Source organism: Ranitomeya variabilis, chromosome 3, assembly GCF_051348905.1.
Source record: "Ranitomeya variabilis isolate aRanVar5 chromosome 3, aRanVar5.hap1, whole genome shotgun sequence".
Classification (NCBI taxonomy): domain Eukaryota; kingdom Metazoa; phylum Chordata; class Amphibia; order Anura; family Dendrobatidae; genus Ranitomeya; species Ranitomeya variabilis.
Genome location: NC_135234.1, coordinates 237,949,951 through 237,972,984, shown reverse-complemented (window position 1 = coordinate 237,972,984; position 23,034 = coordinate 237,949,951). Strand labels below are relative to the sequence as shown.

Genomic DNA, 23,034 nt, shown 5'->3' with positions numbered 1-23,034 from the left:
GCCTTCTCCTGTGACAACTTCAAGTTGTCCACCACATGATTCCAGATCTGCTGCAACCTATCCACCACAGAATCCACCCCAGGACAGTCAGAAGGCTCCACATGACCCGAAGAAAAGCGAGGATGGAAACCAGAGTTGCAGAAAAAAGGCGAAACCAAGGTGGCGGAACTAGCCCGATTATTAAGGGCAAACTCAGCCAACGGCAAGAATGTCACCCAATCGTCCTGATCAGCAGAGACAAAACACCTCAAATAAGCCTCCAAAGTCTGATTGGTTCGCTCCGTCTGTCCATTAGTCTGAGGATGGAAAGCAGACGAAAACGACAAATCAATGCCCATCCTACTACAAAAGGATCGCCAGAACCTGGAAACGAACTGGGATCCTCTGTCTGACACAATATTCTCAGGGATGCCGTGCAAACGAACCACGTTCTGGAAAAACACAGGAACCAGATCGGAAGAGGAAGGCAGCTTAGGCAAAGGAACCAAATGGACCATCTTGGAGAAGCGATCACATATCACCCAGATAACGGACATGCCCTGAGATAGCGGAAGATCAGAAATGAAATCCATGGAGATATGTGTCCAAGGTCTCTTCGGGACAGGCAAGGGCAAGAGCAAACCGCTGGCACGAGAACAGCAAGGCTTAGCTCGAGCACAAATCCCACAGGACTGCACAAATGACCGCACATCCCTTGACAAGGAAGGCCACCAAAAGGACCTGGCCACCAGATCTCTGGTGCCAAAAATTCCCGGGTGACCTGCCAACACCGAGGAATGAACCTCGGAAATGACTCTGCTGGTCCACTTATCCGGGACAAACAGTCTGTCAGGTGGACAAGACTCAGACCTATCAGCCTGAAATCTCTGCAACACACGTCGCAGATCCGGAGAAATAGCTGACAAGATAACTCCATCTTTAAGAATACCAACAGGATCAGCGACTCCAGGAGCATCAGGCACAAAGCTCCTAGAAAGAGCATCGGCCTTCACATTCTTTGAACCTGGTAAATACGAGACAACAAAATCAAAGCGGGAGAAAAACAATGACCAGCGGGCCTGTCTCGGATTAAGGCGTTTAGCAGACTCGAGATACATCAGATTTTTGTGATCAGTCAAGACCACCACACGATGCTTAGCACCCTCGAGCCAATGACGCCTCTCCTCAAATGCCCATTTCATGGCCAACAACTCCCGATTGCCCACATCATAATTTCGCTCGGCAGGCGAAAACTTCCTAGAGAAAAAGGCACAAGGTTTCATAACAGAGCAACCAGGGCCTCTCTGCGACAAAACGGCCCCTGCCCCAATCTCCGAAGCATCCACCTCAACCTGAAAGGGAAGTGAGACGTCAGGCTGGCACAAAACAGGCGCCGAAGTAAACCGGCGTTTCAACTCCTGGAAAGCCTCCACGGCAGCAGGAGCCCAGTTAGCTACATCGGAGCCCTTCTTGGTCATATCCGTCAAAGGTTTCACAATGCTAGAAAAATTAGCAATAAAACGACGGTAGAAGTTAGCGAAGCCCAAGAACTTCTGAAGACTCTTAACTGACGAGGGCTGAGTCCAATCAAGAATAGCTCGGACCTTGACTGGGTCCATCTCCACAGCAGAAGGGAAAAAAATGAACCCCAAAAAGGGAACCTTCTGTACACCAAAGAGACACTTTGAGCCCTTGACAAACAAAGAATTTTCACGCAAAATTTTAAAGACCAACCTGACCTGCTCCACATGCGAATCCCAATTATCAGAAAAAACCAAAATATCATCCAGATAAACAATCAAAAATTTATCCAGATACTTCCGGAAAATGTCATGCATAAAGGACTGAAAAACTGAAGGCGCATTGGAGAGCCCAAAAGGCATCACCAAGTACTCAAAATGACCTTCGGGCGTATTGAATGCGGTTTTCCATTCATCACCTTGCTTAATGCGCACAAGGTTGTACGCACCACGAAGGTCTATCTTGGTGAACCACTTGGCACCCTTAATCCGGGCAAACAAGTCAGACAACAGCGGCAAAGGATACTGAAATTTGACAGTGATCTTATTTAAAAGCCGATAATCAATACAAGGTCTCAAAGATCCGTCCTTTTTTGCCACAAAAAAGAATCCCGCACCAAGAGGGGAAGAAGACGGACGAATATGTCCTTTCTCCAGAGACTCCTTGATATATGAACGCATAGCGGTATGTTCAGGTACCGACAGATTAAACAGTCTTCCCTTAGGAAACTTACTGCCCGGGATCAAATCTATAGCACAGTCACAGTCCCTATGAGGAGGCAGTGCACTGGACTCAGACTCACTGAAGACATCCTGATAATCAGACAAATACTCCGGAACTTCCGAAGGCGTAGAAGAAGCAATAGACACAGGCAGGGAATCCCCATGAATACCACGACAGCCCCAACTTGAGACTGACATAGCCTTCCAGTCCAGGACTGGATTATGGGTCTGTAACCATGGCAGCCCTAAAACAACCAAATCATGCATTTTATGTAAAACCAGGAAACGTATCACCTCGCGGTGTTCAGGAGTCATGCACATGGTAACCTGTGTCCAATACTGCGGTTTATTTGCTGCCAATGGTGTAGCATCAATACCCCTAAGAGGAATAGGATTTTCTAATGGTTCAAGAGTAAAACCACAGCGCTTAGCAAATGAGAGATCCATGAGACTCAGGGCAGCACCTGAATCTACAAACGCCATGACAGGATAAGATGACAGTGAGCAAATCAAAGTTACAGACAGAATAAATTTAGGTTGCAAATTACCAACGGTGACAGGACTAACAACCTTAGCTATACGTTTAGAGCATGCTGAGATAACATGTGTAGAATCACCACAGTAGTAGCACAAGCCATTCCGGCGTCTATGAATTTTCCGCTCATTTCTAGTCAGGATTCTATCACATTGCATTAAATCAGGTGTCTGTTCAGACAACACCATGAGGGAATTTGCGGTTTTTCTATCACATTGCACCGAATTAGGTGTCTGTTCAGACAACACCATGAGGGAATTTGCGGTTTTGCGCTCCCGCAACCGCCGGTCAATTTGAATAGCCAGTGCCATAGTATCATTCAGACCTGTGGGAATGGGAAAACCCACCATAACATTCTTAATGGCTTCAGAAAGGCCATTTCTAAAATTAGCGGCCAGTGCACACTCGTTCCAATGTGTCAGCACGGACCATTTCCGAAATTTTTGGCAATATACTTCAGCCTCGTCCTGCCCCTGAGACATAGCCAGCAAGGCCTTTTCTGCCTGAATCTCAAGATTGGGTTCCTCATAAAGTAAACCGAGCGCCAGAAAAAACGCATCAAGATCAGCCAATGCCGGATCTCCTGGCGCCAGCGAAAAAGCCCAATCCTGAGGGTCGCCCCGTAAGAACGAAATAACAATTTTTACTTGCTGAGCAGAATCTCCAAATGAACAGGGTCTCAGGGACAAAAACAATTTACAATTATTCACGAAATTCCTAAACTTAAACCTGTCTCCGGAAAACAGTTCAGGAATCGGTATTTTAGGTTCTGACCTAGGATTTCTGATAACATAGTCTTGTATACCCTGCACACGAGTAGCCAGCTGGTCCACACTTGTAATCAAGGTCTGGACATTCATGTCTGCAGCAAGCATAGCCACTCTGAGGTAAAGGGGAAAAAGAAAAAAAAAAAAACTCAGAATCTTCTTTCTTATAATCCCTCTTCTGCAATGCATTAAACATTTAATACTGGCCTGGCAAACTGTTATGACCCCAATGGCGAGGGTCTCAGAGGAACGTGGAAGTCTGCAGAGTACAAAAATCCAGCTCATAGGGCAGTGGTAACTGGGTTGACCATATATCTACTCCTAACGCCAACACTAGAAGTAGCCGGGGATCATTCCTACGTTGATTCTAGATGACACGCGCCAGCCGGAGAATCTAGCTACCCCTAGTAGAGGAAAACAAAGACCTTTCTTGCCTCCAGAGAAGGGGACCCCAAAGCTGGATAGAAGCCCCCCACAAATAATGACGGTTAGGTAAGAGGAAATGACAAACACAGAAATGAACCAGGTTTAGCACAGAGAGGCCCGCTTACTGATAGCAGAATAAAGAAAGGTAACTTATATGGTCAACAAAAACCCTATCAAAATCCACACTGGAAATTCAAGAACCCCCGAACCGTCTAACGGTCCGGGGGGAGAACACCAGCCCCCCTAGAGCTTCCAGCAAAGGTCAGGATATATATTTGGAACAAGCTGGACAAAAATACAAAACCAAAACAAATAGCAAAAAGCAAAAGGCAGACTTAGCTGATATAACTGGAACCAGGATCAGTAGACAAGAGCACAGCAGACTAGCTCTGATAACTACGTTGCCAGGCATTGAACTGAAGGTCCAGGGAGCTTATATAGCAACACCCCTAACTAACGACCCAGGTGAGGATAAAAGGAATGACAGAAAAACCAGAGTCAAAAAACTAGTAACCACTAGAGGGAGCAAAAAGCAAATTCACAACAAATCCCAACCCTAACCCTAATCTCAACCCAAACCCTAATCTTAACCCTAATCCCAACCCAAACTATAACATTAGCCCCAACCCTAACCCTCACTTTAGCCCTAGTGGGAAAATAGAAATAAATATCTTTTCTTTATTTTATTATTTTACCTTAACTAAGGCGGCGATAAAGGGGGGGTTTATTTACTATTTTTTTTAATTTTGATCACTGCGATAGGGTCTATCACAGTGACCAAAATGAACCAATAGAAAACATGTCCCTATTGTTGCCGGCAGATCTCTGCGGGCTCACTGCGCATGCGTCCGCCTTTTTCTCCTGAAGAAGAAGCCGGAGGCACAGCGGACTTCAGGGGGCCATGGAGTGACAATGGAGGTATTGGGGGGGGGGGAATCGGGGACCCTATTTCTCTCTCCTCTGATGTGCGATCACATCAGCGGAGAGAGAAATTAAATGGCAAATCGTGCTTGTTTTATTTTTTTGCTCGCCGTTATACGATTAATAACGGCGATCGCAACCCCAGAGTCAGTAAAAACCGACCAGAATCATGTTCTCTGGGGTCTCGGCTACCCCCGGCAGCCGAGACCCCGGAGACAATCCGACTATGGGGGCGCTATACACTTTTTCCGGTGCTGTGGTTTAAGCACCCTTAACTACTGCCGTTAAAAGGCATATCGGCGGTCGTTGAGGAGTTAAGTCTAAAGCGTACAGTTTTTGCTGATAGTTTATTTCTGCTACTTCCTTGTGTAATCCACATTTTGTTTTTAATTTTTCACACTGTTCTAGAGATATGGGATTTTTCATTTAAAAGGGTGGTCTGAAACTAATATTGATTTTATCCTAAATGTCTTTCTATTTATTTTAATAATATATATTGGTAATAGTTTTTCTGATATGGTGTAATTAAAAAGTCTTCCCTTCCCTCTCTGATCTAACTGCTTTATTTTTTTTTAACCTATTCCTGTTTGATGACTCTTAGTTTGAGAATTCATATTGCATGCTGGGATACTCAAACGGGATGTCATCATGGTGCAGAGGCTGCAGTCCCTGCCGCAGCATTTGTCCGCACCGTGAAACAAAGCGTCATTGACGACAGTAAATACTAGCAAGGCCCATATCTCTGGGTCTCTCAGGAGCAGCGGGAATAAAATAAGTTAAAAAACTGAATACATTTGATCTGGTGACAGATTCTCTTTAGAGGGGTTGTCTACTACTTGGACATCCCCTTCTCAATGACCATAGTTCCCCCATGTAAAATACCGTATATACTCGAGTATAAGCCGACCCCCCTAATTTTTTTTTTTAAAATTCGTTTATTAATTACAGCATGAACCATACATACATTTGCTTATATTCATTATTATCCATTAGATACATAGAATTACCACACATAGTCATGTCTGGAATGTTGTAAAAGTTACAAGCAATGCATGTCAATCATTTGTTTACATTCTGTTCAAACTTGAACTACACTAACTTCTAACAGAACCTCTAAAACTAACATGCTGCCGCTTAAAGGAGAATTCTAGATAAATTCTACTCTATGAGTAGATAATGTCCACCATCTTACACCTTTTCCCTATATATTCGTTAAATTATTTAACCTAAACAGTGTGACAGGAGGAATTCCATCTTTCCCATATCTTCTCAAATTTAGCTGGATTACCTCTATTTTGGTACAGCGTCCGCTCATACGGAACAATGGAATTCACCAAGTCCATCCATGCCCTAAGAGTTGGACAAGAACCACCCATCCATCTCAAAGCCAACACCTTTCGTGCCAAAAACAGCGTTTCCCTTAGAAAAATTCCCGTATGATGATCCCAAGTCCCTGCCTCCCATACTCCAAATAAGCACACCAGGGGTTCTAGCGGGACAGGGATCGACACCAATGACGTCAATAATGTCGTTACCTCATTCCAATATTGGAAGACAATAGGACACTCCCATACCATGTGAATAAAATCTGCATTGCTAGAATGGCATCTCAAGCAGTCTGATGAGTGTAGACGACCTATTTTAAAAAGACGAATCGGGGTCAAATAGGACTGATATATGATGTATAGTTGGGTCATCCTATTATTAACTGATGGGGAGACTTTAGTTGGGGATTCCAGGATTTCATCCCATTCCTCTCCCAGTGTATCAGGCAGAAGCCGTCCCCACTTCCCTTTAATTGAATCTATGGTAGATCCCTCACCCATGGATAACAGATAGGTGTACAAAGAGGAGATAAGTCCCTGGGGACCCTGCGAATTAAGGATACTTATTAACGGTAGATCTGAGATAGCTCGACCCGTGCCCACACTCCGCATATGTGACTGGAAGGCTGACCTTAGTTGCAAGTAACGGAAAAATTGAGATTTTGGTATGTTGTGGGTATTTTGTAACTGTTCGAAGGAAACAAAAATCCCCTGATTATGTAGATCTCTTACTGTAAGGACACTATACGATATCCAGAATTCGGTGGACGGATGGCCCAGTAATACCGAAAAATAACCATTATTCCACAATGGCATCTCAGCTGCTATGTCAGCAAAACCCGTTACCTTTTTAATTTGCCTCCATATTGATCGCGCCAACCGAAGCAGAGGTAATAAATGAGAAACAGTAGTTCTCTCCATCTCCAGAAATCCCAGTGGACAATCAATTTTAGCTGAGTGCAGAATATGGTTTTCAGAGTTAGGAAGAGCCTTCCCAGGCATCCACATATTCAACATTTTAGCCTGACCAGCAAGGTAATATAGGTAGAAGTCTGGCAGGGCCATCCCACCCCCTTGTTTGGGTCTTTGCAGGGTGGATAACTTAAGTTTAGGCCTAGTCTTTCCCCATATGAAAGATGTAGTAAGGGAATTTAGGGTTGTGAAAAAAGATTTAGGAATTATGATTGCGCTGTGTTGAAAACAGTAGCTCAGCTTTGGGAGCAAAATCATCTTTATGAGATTAATACGTCCAGCCACAGATAATGGTAGTTTGTCCCAGGTAGCAAATTTGGATTTAACCACATCTAGTAACGGATATATATTAAGATGCAAGTCTAAGTGACTACTCTGGGACATATATATTCCTAGATATTTAAACTTGGAGACAATAGGTAGCAGTGAGAGGGTCTCAAGGCAGGACATTGGAGCATGGGAGAGAGGCATCAGGGCAGACTTTTCCCAATTTATATAAAGGCCAGAAAATTTGCTGAATCTATCTATCATCGTTATTACTTTCGGTAATGTTTCCTCCGTTTGATCCATAAACACCACCATGTCATCAGCATACAAACCGATGACATCCACCCTGTCAGAGATATGTATCCCTTTAATGTCTACAGAAGATCTCATTCGTATTGCCAAGGCCTCTATCGCCAAGGCAAATAGAGCTGGGGAGAGAGGGCACCCCTGTCGAGTTCCTCTATGCAAAGAAAACGGTGCAGACATTGAGCCATTCACCACCATTCGTGCCCTAGGTTTTGCATACAATGTACCTATCCCCCTCAAAAATTTATTCCCAAACCCATACTTCCGTAAACATGCAATCAAGAAGGGCCATTCGAGGGAGTCAAAAGCCTTGGCTGCATCCAGCGAAGCCAATGCCCACTTATTGTCTGGTTCCAAAGAACTATATTGTATGACCGACTGTACCCGTCTGATATTGATAGAAGTATTTTTCCCAGGCATAAAACCGGTTTGATCCGGGTGTATGAGGTCTAATATGATCTTATTCAATCTAGTGGCTAGGATTTTAGTGAAAATTTTATAATCTACGTTCACTAGGGAGATTGGTCTATATGATCCACAATCCAGAGGATCCTTCCCCTCCTTCCTGAGTACAACAATATTAGCATCATAAAACGTTTCGGGTACAGATTCCCCCTCCCATATTCCTTTGAGGACTTTCAGCAGTATAGGTGCCAGTTTGTCACGATATTTCCTATAGAACTCAATGGGAAATCCATCAGGTCCTGGGGCTTTTCCAGCTGCCATATCTGTTATAGCATGTTCTACCTCCTCCAGGGTAAATTCAGCCTCCATAAGGGTTTGCTGAGACGGGCTCAGTGAGGGGAATGTTATATCTGATAAATAATTTAAACATTCATCAATACCAGAACCACTGCTAGATTTATATAACGAGGTATAATAGTCATAGAAGCTCCGAAGTATCCCCTCAGTAGAGGACACCAAAGAGCCATCAGACACCCGGATCTGCAATATTGTGTTAGAGGTATTATGTTGGCGTACCAAGAAGGCCAAAAGTGTACTGGCCTGATTTCCCAGTTCAAAATAGGCTTGGCGAGTAAAAAACAATTTGCGCTTTGACTTAACATCTGCATGTTGGGTATATAGTCTCTGGGAAGTAAGCCATTCAATTCTATTACTGCTGGACTGGTTGGCTATATAAGTGGCCTCTGAGTCTTTTAATCTTTGTTCCATCTCCTCATCCTCTTTCGCCGTCACCCTCTTAATATAGGAGATAGTAGAGGACAGACATCCCCTCAAATATGCCTTCAGGGTGTCCCAAAATAAACCAAGATTTTGGAGTTCCGAGTGTGTTAGAATAAAACTATTCAGCTGATCAATCGTCCTATCGCTGGTGTCTATTAATTTTAACCAGAAGGGGTTCAATTTCCAGGACTTACTATTATTATTAGATTGTCCAAATTTAAGTTTAAGAATGATTGGGCTGTGATCTGAGATCCCCCGGCCACCATGGTCAATACTATCCATCCATAATGCCAATCCACTCGATCCAAATATATAGTCTATTCGAGATAGTGACTGTCTAGTAGATGAGTGGCAAGTGTACCCCTTGACCCCCGGATGACTCATTCTCCACAAATCCAACCATCCACTACCATCCATAAACTGTGCCAATTGAGAGGGGGGTTGAGGCAAAGTGTCTCCTGGTGCTATGTCATCTAGTCTCAATCTGTCCATAGATTGATCCATAACTAAGTTAAAGTCTCCCATGCAGATAACATTTGCTTCTGGATATTTTAAGGAGAAGCCTAGAGCCATACGAAGAACCGACATGTTGGCAGGGGGTGGATTATAGATACATAACAATACATACTCTCGTGAGTTGATGAATGCATGCACAAAGACAAAGCGACCCTCGGGATCACGTCTCGCCTCCTTGGCCTCCCATCTGACCTCCTTGTGTATCAGTAGAGAAACCCCTCTGGAATAACTGGTGTGGAAGGCATGTAAGGCCCATTGTACCCATGGTTTTTGCACACATCTAGCCGTATCTCTTGTTAAGTGTGTTTCTATTAGTGCTACAATGTGGGGATGGTACCTTTTAATCTGAGAAAATACCTTAATTTTCTTTCTAGGGGTTTTGATTCCTCGTATATTCCATGTCATACATATAATTTCAGCCCCCATATTTACCTTTAAAGAAAAAGTTAATGCATAACATTATTATTCGGGTGCAATCCATCAGTGTCATACAGGGCGAAGAGTTAGTATCAGTGGCAGTCTTACTTAATAAACAATCAAAACTGGTGCATAAAACCAAAAGAAAAAACAAGAACAAGAAAACTTGAACAGTAGGGGAGAGTATTTCCATTCTCCCGCAGTCAGATTGAAAAGGGGATACCCTCACTGGATACAGTGTCCGGTATTGTTGACTCTTTTCCCGCACCCCTACAGAAAGCTCTAGGTATGTTGCCTTTGATCAAGGAGTCCAGGTTAGGGATTTTTCACATTCGGACCCCCGCGAGATCGCATCCATTCAATTGCCTCCGCTGGGTCCGTGAAGAATAAGGAAGAGCCATTGTGTACGACACGGAGCCGGGCTGGATAGAGCATAGAGTAGACGCTGTTCTTATCCCTGAGTTGTTTCTTAACATCCATAAATCGTGCCCGCTGCTTTTGAAGTTCCATAGAAAAATCTGGAAAAATTGATATGGTGGCATTATTGAGTTTGATAAGGCCCTTCTGTCGCGCCAAGCGGAGGACGGCATCCCTGTCTCTGCAATTAAGGAGGCGTGCCAGGAGAGGTCGCGGCGGGGCCCCAGGAGGCAAAGGCTTCGTTGGTACCCTATGGGCCCTCTCTACCGAAAATGTTGAGGAGAATTCATCCCCCAATGAAGATTTAAGCCATTCCTCTAAGAACTGTTCAGGCCGTTGACCCTCCGAACGCTCCGGAAGACCTATGATTCGGATATTGTTGCGACGTAGCCTATTTTCCAAATCGTCTGCCTTTTGCTTCCACGCATTTACGGATCCAGTAGCTTTAGCCAGTTTAGCCTCCATTGGAGTGATAGTGTCCTCTATATGGGATACCCTTGTTTCAACCTCAGAAATACGTCCCCTCATAGTTTGCATGTCATGCCGCAGGCGGCCCACCTCCGTATGTACATCCTCTATTTTCTCAGTAAGAGATGATCTAGTGAGGGAGATGGCCTGCATCAACTGCTCCGATGCCTGTTTAAGAGTCAATTCTTCCTCCTCCCCCTCCCCAGTACCATCAGAGGGGCGACCCCTGCGTTGAGATGATGTAGGGTTGTTTCTAAGGTTGCGTGTAGTATCATGAGAGTCATCTTTGGCATATTTTTTAAGCTTTTCAGCCGCTGTCGCTCCTCTAGAATGTTGCATGGCGGGTATACGCAAGGGGGGGGATCCCACAGAGCAACCACAAAAGTAATTGTAGATAAACTGTGCTCTAATGTTATGATGTTAAATGGATCGAACTCCGACCCCAGGTCTTATATATATAGTGCTGGACTGCGCTCCAAGACTCCGCAAATATGACAAATAATGAGAATCACCGGGTTGTTGTCTGGGTGATCACTTAGGTCCAATATGATAGGCCAAACGCTCAGTTTATGAATATAGGGGGAACAGCGGTGAAGGGGTTAACTCCCAGTATTATGGTGCCGTTAACGAGGCGGCTGTATGACAGGGGGGGCACAGGGCCCAATGTTTCAGGGCACACATACACCGCACCACCCCTCTAATTATTTTTAAAAGGTTTAATTATCCCCCAAACAGCACCGCAGGTTTGGAAGGCACCGCTCCCTCTGCTGTCAGGGAGCGTGCTATACTAATGGGTACTGCTCCCCGTGTGCACCGCTATCCCCCTCAGGTCTCCCTGTCTCTGCACACCGGACCACGTTCTCACCGCTGCGGTCCTGTCTCCGTCGGCTCCAGCGGAGGAAAAGTCCGGTCCCAGCAGAAAATGATGGCGCCGCGTCCTGCAGTCCAGAACGCGCGCTCCCAAGATGGCCGTCGCTGCACGTGGGTCTTCCTGGTGTCTCTGTCTTCGCAGCTCCCGCTGCTTCAGATTATTGCTGCAGCCGTCCGGAGCGTCAGCCCCAACAGCCCCTGTATGTAGGTATCTCACCGCATCCACCGGTATCGCATACCGCCGCTTCCTCCGAGATAAGGGAGGGATCCAGCTCCGGCAAGGAACAGCACCGCACCCGGTATGCTCTCCTCCCTCCCGTGTGCAGGCACCCCGCTGCTCCCACCAGCGAGGTCGGTCACCGCCGCTTCTAAGGCGGCAGAGGGTCCGGGGCTCCAGACGAAAACAGCGCCACGCTCTGTATCTCCCGGCGTGCGCTCCAGAAATGGCCGCCGTTACACGTGGGGGGCCTCCTGCCCGCCTCAGCGTTCGCCGCTCCTGGCTCCACGAATCTCCGCAGCGGTCTCCCGGGAGGTCCACAGGGCTCTCTAGTGTATGGGGCTCCGGTTTAGCTTAGATTCGTTCAGCCACATTCATTATTTAAGGCAAAGTTAATTCAGGATAGATGGAGCTCTTCTTAGGTGCTTCCTGCTTCTTCTGCTACATAGCCACGCCCCCCCCCGACCCCCCTAATTTTGCCACAAAAAACTGGGAAAACTTATTGACTCGAGTATAAGCCTAGGGGGGAAAATGCAGCAGCTACCGGTAAATGTCAAAAGTAATAATAGATACCAATAAAAGTAAAATTAATTGAGACATCAGTAGGTTAAGTGTCTTTGAATATCCATATTGAATCAGGAGCCCCATATAATGCTCCATACTGTTCATTATGGCCCCATAAGATGTTCCATATTAAAATATGCCCCATATAATCCTGCATAAAGGTTAATAAAGGCCCCATAAGATGCTCCATAGACACATTTGCCCAATATAATGCTGCACAAATGCTGATTATGGCCCCATAAGATGCTCTATAAAGATATTTGCCCCTTATAGTGCTGCACAAATGTTATGGCCCTATAAGATGCTCCATACAGACACTTGCCCCATATGCCGTAGTGCCCTACAAACGTTATTTATGGCCCCATACAGACACTTGCCCCATATAGTGCTGCACAAACATTATGCCCCTATATAGTGCTGCAGAAACGTTATGGCCCCATATAGTGCTGTTGAAACGTTATGGCCCCATATAGTGCTGCAGGAATGTTATGGCCCCATATAGTACCGCAGGAATGTTATGGCCCCATATAGTGCTGCAGGAATGTTATGGCCCCATATAGTGCTGCAGGAATTTTATGGCCCCATATAGTGCTGCAGGAATGTTATGGCCCCATATAGTGCTGCAGGAATGTTATGGCCCCATATAGTGCTGCAGGAATGTTATGGCCCCATATAGTGCTGCAGGAATGTTATGGCCCCATATAGTGCTGCAGGAATGTTATGGCCCCATATAGTGCCGCAGGAATGTTATAGCCCCATATAGTGCTCCAGGAATGTTATGGCCCCATATAGTGCTGCAGGAATGTTATGGCCCCATATAGTGCTGCAGGAATGTTATGGCCCCATATAGTGCTGCAGGAACGTTATGGCCCCATATAGTGCTGCAGGAACGTTATGGCCCCATATAGTGCTGCAGGAACGTTATGGCCCCATAGATGCTCCATACAGACACTTGCCCCATTTGCTGCGATAAAAAAAAAAATCACATACCTCTCCGTCGCTCAGGCCCCCGCACTGTCAATAGTCACCTGCTCCTCGTTCCGGGCGCCGATCTGTCTTCAGCACTGACGTTCAGCAGAGGGCGCGCACTGACCACGTCACCGCGCCCTCTGACCTCAGCGTCAGTGCTGGAGACAGATCGGCGCCCGGAACGAGGAGCAGGTGACTATCGCGCAGTGCAGCGCTCCCCTCCCCGTATACTCGTCTGGTCCTGCCGCTGTGTAGATCCCGCTTCCCCGACGCCGCAGCACTTCATCCTGTACTCAGCGGTCACATGGTACCGCTGATCACAGTAATGACTATGCGGCTTCACCCCTATGGGAGGTGGAGCCGAATATTCATTTACTGTAATGAGCGGGACCATGTGACCGCTCAGTGCAGGAAGACGCTGAAGCTGCTGCTGCCGGCGCCAGGGAAGACAGGGACCGCGCCTGGACTAGGTGAGTATTTTTAGACAGCCCCCGCTCCCCCTCCCCTGCCGACCCCCGGGTATGACTCGAGTATAAGCCGAGGGGCAATTTCAGCCCAAAAAAGTGGGCTGAAAATCTCGGCTTATACTCGAGTATATAAGGTAATAACACCAGGGCCGGACTGGGACTAAAATTCAGCCCTGGCATTTGAAGTTACACAGGCCCACTTGTCACATGGTGACTTTATAATATCTTTGTACACTTGTAGGCAGGGCCGGTTTTAGGCAAAATGGGGCCCTACGCCTAGGCAAAATTTAAAATGGGGCCCAAAATGCTAACATATTGCACATCACACAAAAGCATTTCGGTTGTATTTACAAGTGCTGAATTCAGACCGCTAAATGAGTTTGATCGACAATACTGAAGTTGTTCAACACTTGTTTCCCGGCCTCTTTCCACCGTCTGAGAAAGAATGATGGGACAGAACGATCACTAACAGATCACTAACCGATCCCCATACAGTATCATGTTATCAGCAGCACATCTACAGTTTACAGCGGCGATGTGCTGCTGAGAACAATGATTTTTGTTCTGGCAAAAACAATCTGAATATGCAGAATTTTACTTGTTTATTAAAATAAACCCCATAGTCCTCCATATATTATAATGTGCTCCACAGTCCTCCATATAGTATAATACACTCCCTATAGTCCTCCATATATTAAAATACACTGCTCAGTCCTCCACATAGTATAATACACTCCTCATAGTCCTCCATATAGCATAATACACTCCTCATAGTGCTCCATAGAGTATAATACACTCCTCATAGTGCTCCATATAGTATAATGCACCGCCATAGTCATCCATGTAGTACAATTCACTTCCCATAGTATAATGCACCCCATAGTTCTTCATATAGTATAACGTATTCCCCATAGTCCTCGATACAGTATAATGCAGCCCACATATAGTATAATGTAGCCACCATCCTACAGAATATAATGCGGCAACCACAGAGTATAATGCAGCCACCCCACAGTATAATGCAGCCACCCCACAGAGTATAATGTAACCCCATAGAATATAATACAGCCCACCTCCCCATAATATATAATGTAGCCCCCCATAGAATATAATGCAGCCCCCCATTGTATATAACACAACCTCCCCCATAGTATATAACCCAACCTCCCCCATAGAATAGAATATACCCCCACAATAGTATATACCACAGCCACATAGTACATAACATGGCCTCCCCATAGATAATATACTCCCCATAGTATATAGCAAAGCCCGCATAGTATATAGCACAGCCCGCATAGTAGATAACACATCCCACGCAGTAGTATATACAGCACAGCCCACACAGTAGTATATACAGCACAGCCCACACAGTAGTATATACAGCACAGCCCGCACAATAGTATATACAGCACAGTCCGCACAGTAGTATATCCAGCACAGCCCGCACAGTGGTATATACAGCACAGCCCGCACAGTGGTATATCCAGCACAGCCCGCACAGTGGTATATCCAGCACAGCCCGCACAGTGGTATATCCAGCACAGCCCGCACAGTGGTATATCCAGCACAGCCCGCACAGTGGTATATCCAGCACAGCCCGCAAAGTGGTATATCCAGCACAGCTCACACAGTAGTATATACAGCACAGCCCGCACAGTAGTATATACAGCACAGTCTGCACAGTAGTATATCCAGCACAGCCCGCACAGTGGTATATCCAGCACAGCCCGCACAGTGGTATATGCAGCACAGCCCGCACAGTGGTATATCCAGCACAGCCCGCACAGTGGTATATACAGCACCGCCCGCACAGTGGTATATCCAGCACAGCCCGCACAGTGGTATATCCAGCACAGCCCGCACAGTGGTATATACAGCACAGCCCGCACAGTGGTATATCCAGCACAGCCCACACAGTGGTATATACAGCACAGCCCGCACAGTGGTATATCCAGCACAGCCCGCACAGTGGTATATCCAGCACAGCCCGCACAGTGGTATATCCAGCACAGCCCGCACAGTGGTATATACAGCACAGCCCGCACAGTGGTATATCCAGCACAGCCCACACAGTGGTATATACAGCACAGCCCACACAGTGGTATATCCAGCACAACCCGCACAGTGGTATATCCAGCACAGCCCACACAGTGGTATATCCAGCACAGCCCGCACAGTAGTATATCCAGCACAGCCCACACAGTGGTATATCCAGCACAGCCCGCACAGTGGTATATACAGCACAGCCCGCACAGTGGTATATCCAGCACAGCCCGCACAGTGGTATATCCAGCACAGCCCGCACAGTGGTATATCCAGCACACCACGCACAGTGGTATATCCAGCACAGCCCACACAGTGGTATATACAGCACAGCCCACACAGTGGTATATCCAGCACAGCCCGCACAGTGGTATATACAGCACAGCCCACACAGTGGTATATCCAGCACAGCCCACACAGTGGTATATACAGCACAGCCCACACAGTGGTATATACAGCACAGCCCGCACAGTGGTATATACAGCACAGCCCGCACAGTGGTATATACAGCACAGCCCACACAGTGGTATATCCAGCACAGCCCACACAGTGGTATATACAGCACAGCCCGCACAGTGGTATATACAGCACAGCCCACACAGTGGTATATCCAGCACAGCCCACACAGTGGTATATCCAGCACAGCCCGCATCTCTCCTCCTCCCCCCGAGAATGTCCCCACAGTCCAGTAAAAAAAAAAACAAACAAAAAAACCCACTCTCCTCACCTTTCCTTTTGCCCGCGTTGCTTCCTGCTCCTCTCTCAGCGGCTGCAGTCTGCCCGGGACACAGCAGGTGCGAGATGATATGACATCATCGCGCACCCGCAGTGTCAGAGGCAGAGCGGGGAATGATCATTGCATTCAACTGTATAACAACTGTAAATAGTTGAATGAGACGGCAGGGGGGTGAGTCGTCGGCGGTGGGGGGAGGCGGATCGAGCGGCCCACGACTGGCACCGGCCCTTCTGGCATTTGCCAGAAGTGCCCGATGGCCAGTCCGACCCTGAATAACACCTATACTCGTTAGTGATGAGTGAGCGTGCTCGGATAAGGTGCTAGTAGAGCATCTTCATTGTTCTCTAATACTATGTTCGAGTCGCCGTGGTTGCATATCTCGCGGCTGTTCGACTTAAAGGATAGAAACAGCTCGTAGGTTGACACTACAATTAGACCAATCATCCCTTTCCTCTACAGTTTTCTCTTTCTTTTTTTCTTATCCCTCTTTCCCAAGAGGCATAATTTTGGCTTGGACTAGTCAGCCGTGTGTGAACTTACCCTTGTGCTAACCATAGAAACATCCATATTGTGAATTCTGTTCCATTATCCTTTGTTTTCCAGGTGTGTGAACTCGAGGCTTGCGAAGAGGGGGTCTTCACTCTTGCTATGACCTATGTACGATGGTACTTGTCCTTGGTTCCGGTATGTCGAAGTAAATTGAGGCTGTTAGGCTGCATATGTCTTCTCATTGCGTCAAAGATGAGGAACGAGAGGCCTTTGTCTGTTTCCACATTGGAACATTACACCGGCTATACTGTCAGCACTCACCTTATCACGGTATACTTTTATTCTAACTGCTTTATTATGATAATTTGGAAATGTCTACCTGTTTTTGAAAATATTTTAGTTTTTTAGATATGTTAAAAGTGGATTAAAACTCATTTTTAAATCATTATGATGAAGCCACACTTAAAATATCTTGCCATTCCCAATGTGACCTAACACATTCCATATAAAATGGAAATGATGCCAGCGTTCAGATAATTATGAAACGTTTTAAGCTTTATGTCTTTATATTAAGATTGTCACATTTCTACAATGAGGTAACAAAAATTAGAAATGACGGCTAAAGTGTTAGGACATCTACAAATGTTGTGATTTCTTCCCTTTCATGTAGTTTTCTAAGTAGTGTGCTAGCTAGGAGTTGAAATCAGCAAAAAGCACAGTCTGTTTGACCCACTTAGATGTTTTCTCCAAACAATTGTTCAAACTAGCCAGGAGAGACAAATTAAATTAAAACATAACTTTTAATGTGTGTTTGTTTTTTTTTTTTATAAAAGAATGGATAAATGTAGACAAACAAACCTAAAGTGCAAAGTGCTAAAAGTTACCAGTGCTCAATAATAAATGGTTTGATCTCGCCAGAATTTGAAGTCCTTTTCTGTAGGTTGCAGATTTGCAGGAGCCCATAAATCACTTGTATGAATCGGAGGGGGAGAGTTTCTAATATACCCTGTCGTGCTCCTGCACTTACAAGAACAGTCCCCAAGTAAGGCTACTAAATTGTACCCACCAAATCATGTAGGATCTCCCTACACGTTTCCTCCCCCTTTCAGGGGATTCATCAGGAAAGAGAAAAATTGCAAATGTGGGAGTTTAAGAGCTCCTGCATTGGCAGGCAGCTCACATGTTAGGTCCTGTGTTATGGTTTCCAATGGCAAGGAAACATCAGAAGCATAGAATAAACGGACAAGCTCTCGGGTGATGGAAACTAGAGCTGACCGCGATGCTAAACCTACACACCACACTAGAAGTAGCCAGGGGGCATTCCTGCGTTGTCTCTAGATGCCGCGCGCCAGCCGGAGAACTAACTACCCCTGGTAGAAGAAAACACAGTCCTGGCTTGCCTCCAGAGAATGTCCCCACAGGAGATAGCAGCCCCCCACATATAATAACGGTGAGAGCAGATGAAAAGACACACGTAGTATGAAAGCAGATTTAGCACAGAGAGGCCCGCTAACTAAATAGCAGAAAGATACAACAGAGGACTTCGCGGTCAGCTGCAAAACCCTTCAAAACACCATCCTGAAATTACCTTAACTCATGTGACAACTCATGACACCGGAGTGGTAATTTCAGCCCAACAAGAGCTTCCAGCTGCAGAGATTCACATAAGTGCAAACTGGACAAAACATACAAAAATAGACTTAAGGACTAAAGTGTCCAACTTAGCTGAGCAGAAAACTGGGAGCAGGAACATGCAACAGAATCACTCTGGATACATTGATGGCCAGCATTAGAATGACTGAGGAGCAAGGTTAAATAGGATACTCCCACATCCTGATAGGAACAGGTGAACTGAGAAGGCAAAGCTTGCAGGACACCAGTACCACAAGAGACCACCGGGGGAGCCCACGAACCGAATCACAACAGTCCTGCCAGTTTAGGTTAGGACTCCTTTTTCTATAAAGCCTGGTAATGGGGGAGGACGCGGGTACAAAATCCTTTAATTAAAATAAAGACACAGACTCCTTTATTATTCTTTATTAAACTATACTTACAACCACACCTAATTCCTCGATCTCCTGTAATAAAAGTAAAATAACAAACCAACAGTATACCCATACCTGTCCGTCGTTGTGTCCCACGCAGTAATCCATACCTGGGAGATATACAGTTTTCAACCAGGACGGTGCCAAAATACGACCGTCCCAGCTGAAAACCTCTGTTGAATGAGCTGCTGAGAGCGGAGCTTCAGTGACTAGCGGTGACGTCACTGTAGCTGCGCTCCCTCACAGCCTGACCTGCGGTGAACTCTGGAATGACAATGCATTTTCCCACGGTCTATAGTTTACCATCACTCTACAGTTAATGCAAATTGCCACTATAAAAACTGAACTAGCAAGCTTAGCGGAAGCCAATATTTGTATGTGTCAGTCTCAAAGCTTTTGACCACGACTGGACACTATATGGACACTATAGGGACAAAGTTGTTTGGACACTTAAAAATAACACCTACACAATCTAAATCCACAGGCATTATGATAAAGGTGGTCCTGCAGATTTTTTTTCCCTCCCTTCTTTTAAAAAGCCATACCTTTTTTTCCATCAACATAGCCATATGAGGGCTTGTTTTTTTTCTTTTCAATGAAACCATTTATTTTACCATGTAATGTACTGAACAATTGGAACAAAATTCCAAGTGGGGTGAAATGAAAAAAAAATGCAATTCACAACAGTACCCCCCCCTTAAGGAGGGGGCACCGAACCCTCACAAGAACCACCAGGGCGATCTGGATGAGCCCTATGAAAGGCACGGACCAAATCAGAAGCATGAACATCAGAAGCTGTAACCCAAGAATTATCCTCTTGACCGTAGCCCTTCCATTTCACCAGATATTGAAGTCTCCGTCTGGAAACACGGGAGTCCAAGATTTTCTCCACCACGTACTCCAATTCACCCTCAACCAGCACAGGAGCAGGAGGCTCAACAGAAGGCACAAGTGGTACCTCATACCTCCGCAATAATGACCGATGGAAGACATTATGGATAGCAAAGGATGCTGGGAGGTCCAAACGAAAAGACACAGGGTTAAGAATTTCCAAAATTTTATAAGGACCGATGAACCGAGGCTTAAACTTAGGAGAAGAGACCCTCATAGGGACAAAACGGGAGGACAACCACACCAAGTCCCCAACACGAAGACGAGGACCAACACGACGATGGCGATTAGCAAAACGTTGAGTCCTCTCCTGGGACAACTCCAAATTGTCCACCACCTGCCCCCAAATACGATGCAACCTATCCACCATGGTATCCACTCCAGGACAATCCGAAGACTCCACCTGACCAGATGAAAAACGAGGATGGAACCCTGAATTGCAAAACAAAGGGGAGACCAAAGTGGCAGAACTGGCCCGATTATTAAGGGCAAACTCAGCCAACGGCAAAAAGGAGACCCAGTCATCCTGATCAGCAGACACGAAACACCTCAAATAAGTCTCCAAGGTCTGATTAGTACGTTCCGTCTGGCCATTTGTCTGGGGATGAAATGCAGACGAAAAAGACAAATCAATGCCCATCCTGGCACAAAATGCCCGCCAAAATCTGGACACAAACTGGGATCCCCTGTCGGAAACGATATTCTCCGGAATACCATGCAGCCGCACCACATTCTGAAAAAACAGGGGCACCAACTCAGATGAGGAAGGCAGCTTGGGCAAGGGCACCAAATGAACCATCTTAGAAAAGCGGTCACACACCACCCAAATGACGGACATCTTCTGAGAAACAGGGAGATCAGAAATAAAATCCATAGAGATGTGTGTCCAAGGCCTCTTAGGAACAGGCAAGGGCAACAACAACCCACCAGCCCGAGAACAACAAGGCTTGGCCCGAGCACAAACATCGCAAGACTGCACAAAAGTACGCACGTCCCGAGACAGGGAAGGCCACCAGAAGGACCTAGCCACCAAATCTCTGGTACCAAAAATTCCCGGATGACCTGCCAACGCAGAAGAATGAACCTCCGAGATGACTCTATTGGTCCACTCATCCGGCACAAACAATCTACCAGGCGGACAACGATCAGGCCGATCCACCTGAAACTCTTGTAAAGCACGTCGCAGGTCTGGGAAGACAGCAGACAATATCACCCCATCCTTAAGTATACCCGTAGGTTTAGAATCACCAGGGGAATCAGGTTCAAAACTCCTAGAAAGGGCATCCGCCTTCACATTCTTAGTACCTGGCAGATACGAAACCACAAAATTAAACCGGGAGAAAAACAACGACCAGCGCGCCTGTCTAGGATTCAGACGTCTGGCCGACTCAAGATAAATCAAATTTTTGTGATCAGTCAAGACCACCACCTGATGTTTAGCACCCTCAAGCCAATGACGCCACTCCTCGAATGCCCACTTCATCGCCAAAAGCTCCCGATTACCGACGTCATAATTTCGCTCGGCGGGCGAACATTTTCGAGAAAAGAACGCACAAGGTCTCATCACTGAACCATCTGAACTTTTCTGCGACAAAACCGCCCCCGCTCCGATCTCGGAAGCATCAACTTCCACCTGAAAAGGAAGAGAAACATCAGGCTGGCACAACACCGGAGCAGAAGAAAAACGGCGCTTAAGCTCCCGAAAGGCCTCCACAGCAGCAGGAGACCAATCTGCAACATCAGCACCCTTTTTAGTCAAATCAGTCAAAGGCCTGACAACGCTAGAAAAACCAGTTATGAATCGACGATAAAAGTTAGCAAAGCCCAAAAATTTCTGAAGGCCCTTAAGAGAAGTCGGTTGCGTCCAGTCACAAATAGCCCGAACCTTCACAGGATCCATCTCAATAGAAGAGGGGGAAAAAATGTACCCCAAAAAAGAAATCTTCTGAACCCCAAAAACACACTTTGAACCTTTAACAAACAGAGAATTGGTCCGCAAAACCTGAAAAACCCTCCTAACTTGTTGAACATGAGATTCCCAGTCATCCGAAAAAATCAAGATATCGTCCAAATACACAATCATAAATTTATCCAGATATTCACGGAAAATATTGTGCATAAAAGACTGAAAGACCGAAGGGGCATTTGACAGACCAAAAGGCATCACCAAATACTCAAAATGGCCCTCGGGCGTATTAAATGCGGTTTTCCACTCATCCCCCTGCTTAATTCGCACCAAATTATACGCACCGCGAAGATCAATCTTAGAGAACCACTTCGCCCCCTCAATGCGAGCAAATAAATCTGTCAGCAATGGCAAAGGATACTGATACTTGACTGTGATCTTATTCAAGAGTCTATAATCAATACAAGGTCTCAAAGAACCATCGCTTTTAGCTACGAAAAAGAACCCCGCTCCAAGAGGAGACGAAGAAGGACGAATATGTCCCTTTTCCAAGGACTCCCTAATATACTCTCGCATGGCAGCATGTTCAGGTACAGACAGATTGAATAGACGACCCTTAGGAAATTTACTGCCAGGGATCAAATCTATGGCGCAATCGCAATCTCTGTGAGGAGGAAGAGAATTAAGAGTAGATTCCTCAAAAACCTCACGATAATCAGACAAAAACTCAGGAATTTCAGAGGGAATAGATGAAGCAATGGAGACCAAAGATGTGTCCCCATGATTTCCCTGACATCCCCAGCTTAGTACAGACATTGTTTTCCAGTCAAGGACTGGGTTATGAGTTTGCAACCATGGCAATCCCAGCACCAACACATCATGTAGATTATACAGTACAAGGAAGCGAATCACCTCTTGATGGTCTGGAGTCATACGCATAGTCACTTGTGTCCAGTATTGTGGTTTATTACTAGCCAATGGTGTAGAGTCAATACCCTTTAAAGGTATAGGAACTTCCAGAGGCTCTAGATCAAACCCACAGCGCCTGGCAAAGGACCAATCCATAAGACTCAAAGCGGCGCCAGAATCC

At 45.9% G+C, this 23,034-nt stretch overlaps 1 protein-coding gene and 1 long non-coding RNA gene across 2 annotated transcripts in view; one reads left to right on the top strand and one right to left on the bottom strand.

Annotated features, from left to right (window-relative positions):
• The window catches only part of LOC143818118 (uncharacterized), a 260,182-nt gene that overhangs the window by 55,340 nt on the left and 181,808 nt on the right, over positions 1 to 23,034 (bottom strand). The gene's annotated exons all lie outside the window — the stretch shown is intronic.
• The window catches only part of CCND3 (cyclin D3), a 67,923-nt gene that overhangs the window by 27,214 nt on the left and 17,675 nt on the right, over positions 1 to 23,034 (top strand). Inside the window, exon 2 of the mRNA XM_077299536.1 lies at positions 17,217 to 17,432. Coding sequence (XP_077155651.1) covers positions 17,217 to 17,432 — 216 coding nt within the window. The remainder of the gene's footprint in view (positions 1 to 17,216; positions 17,433 to 23,034) is intronic.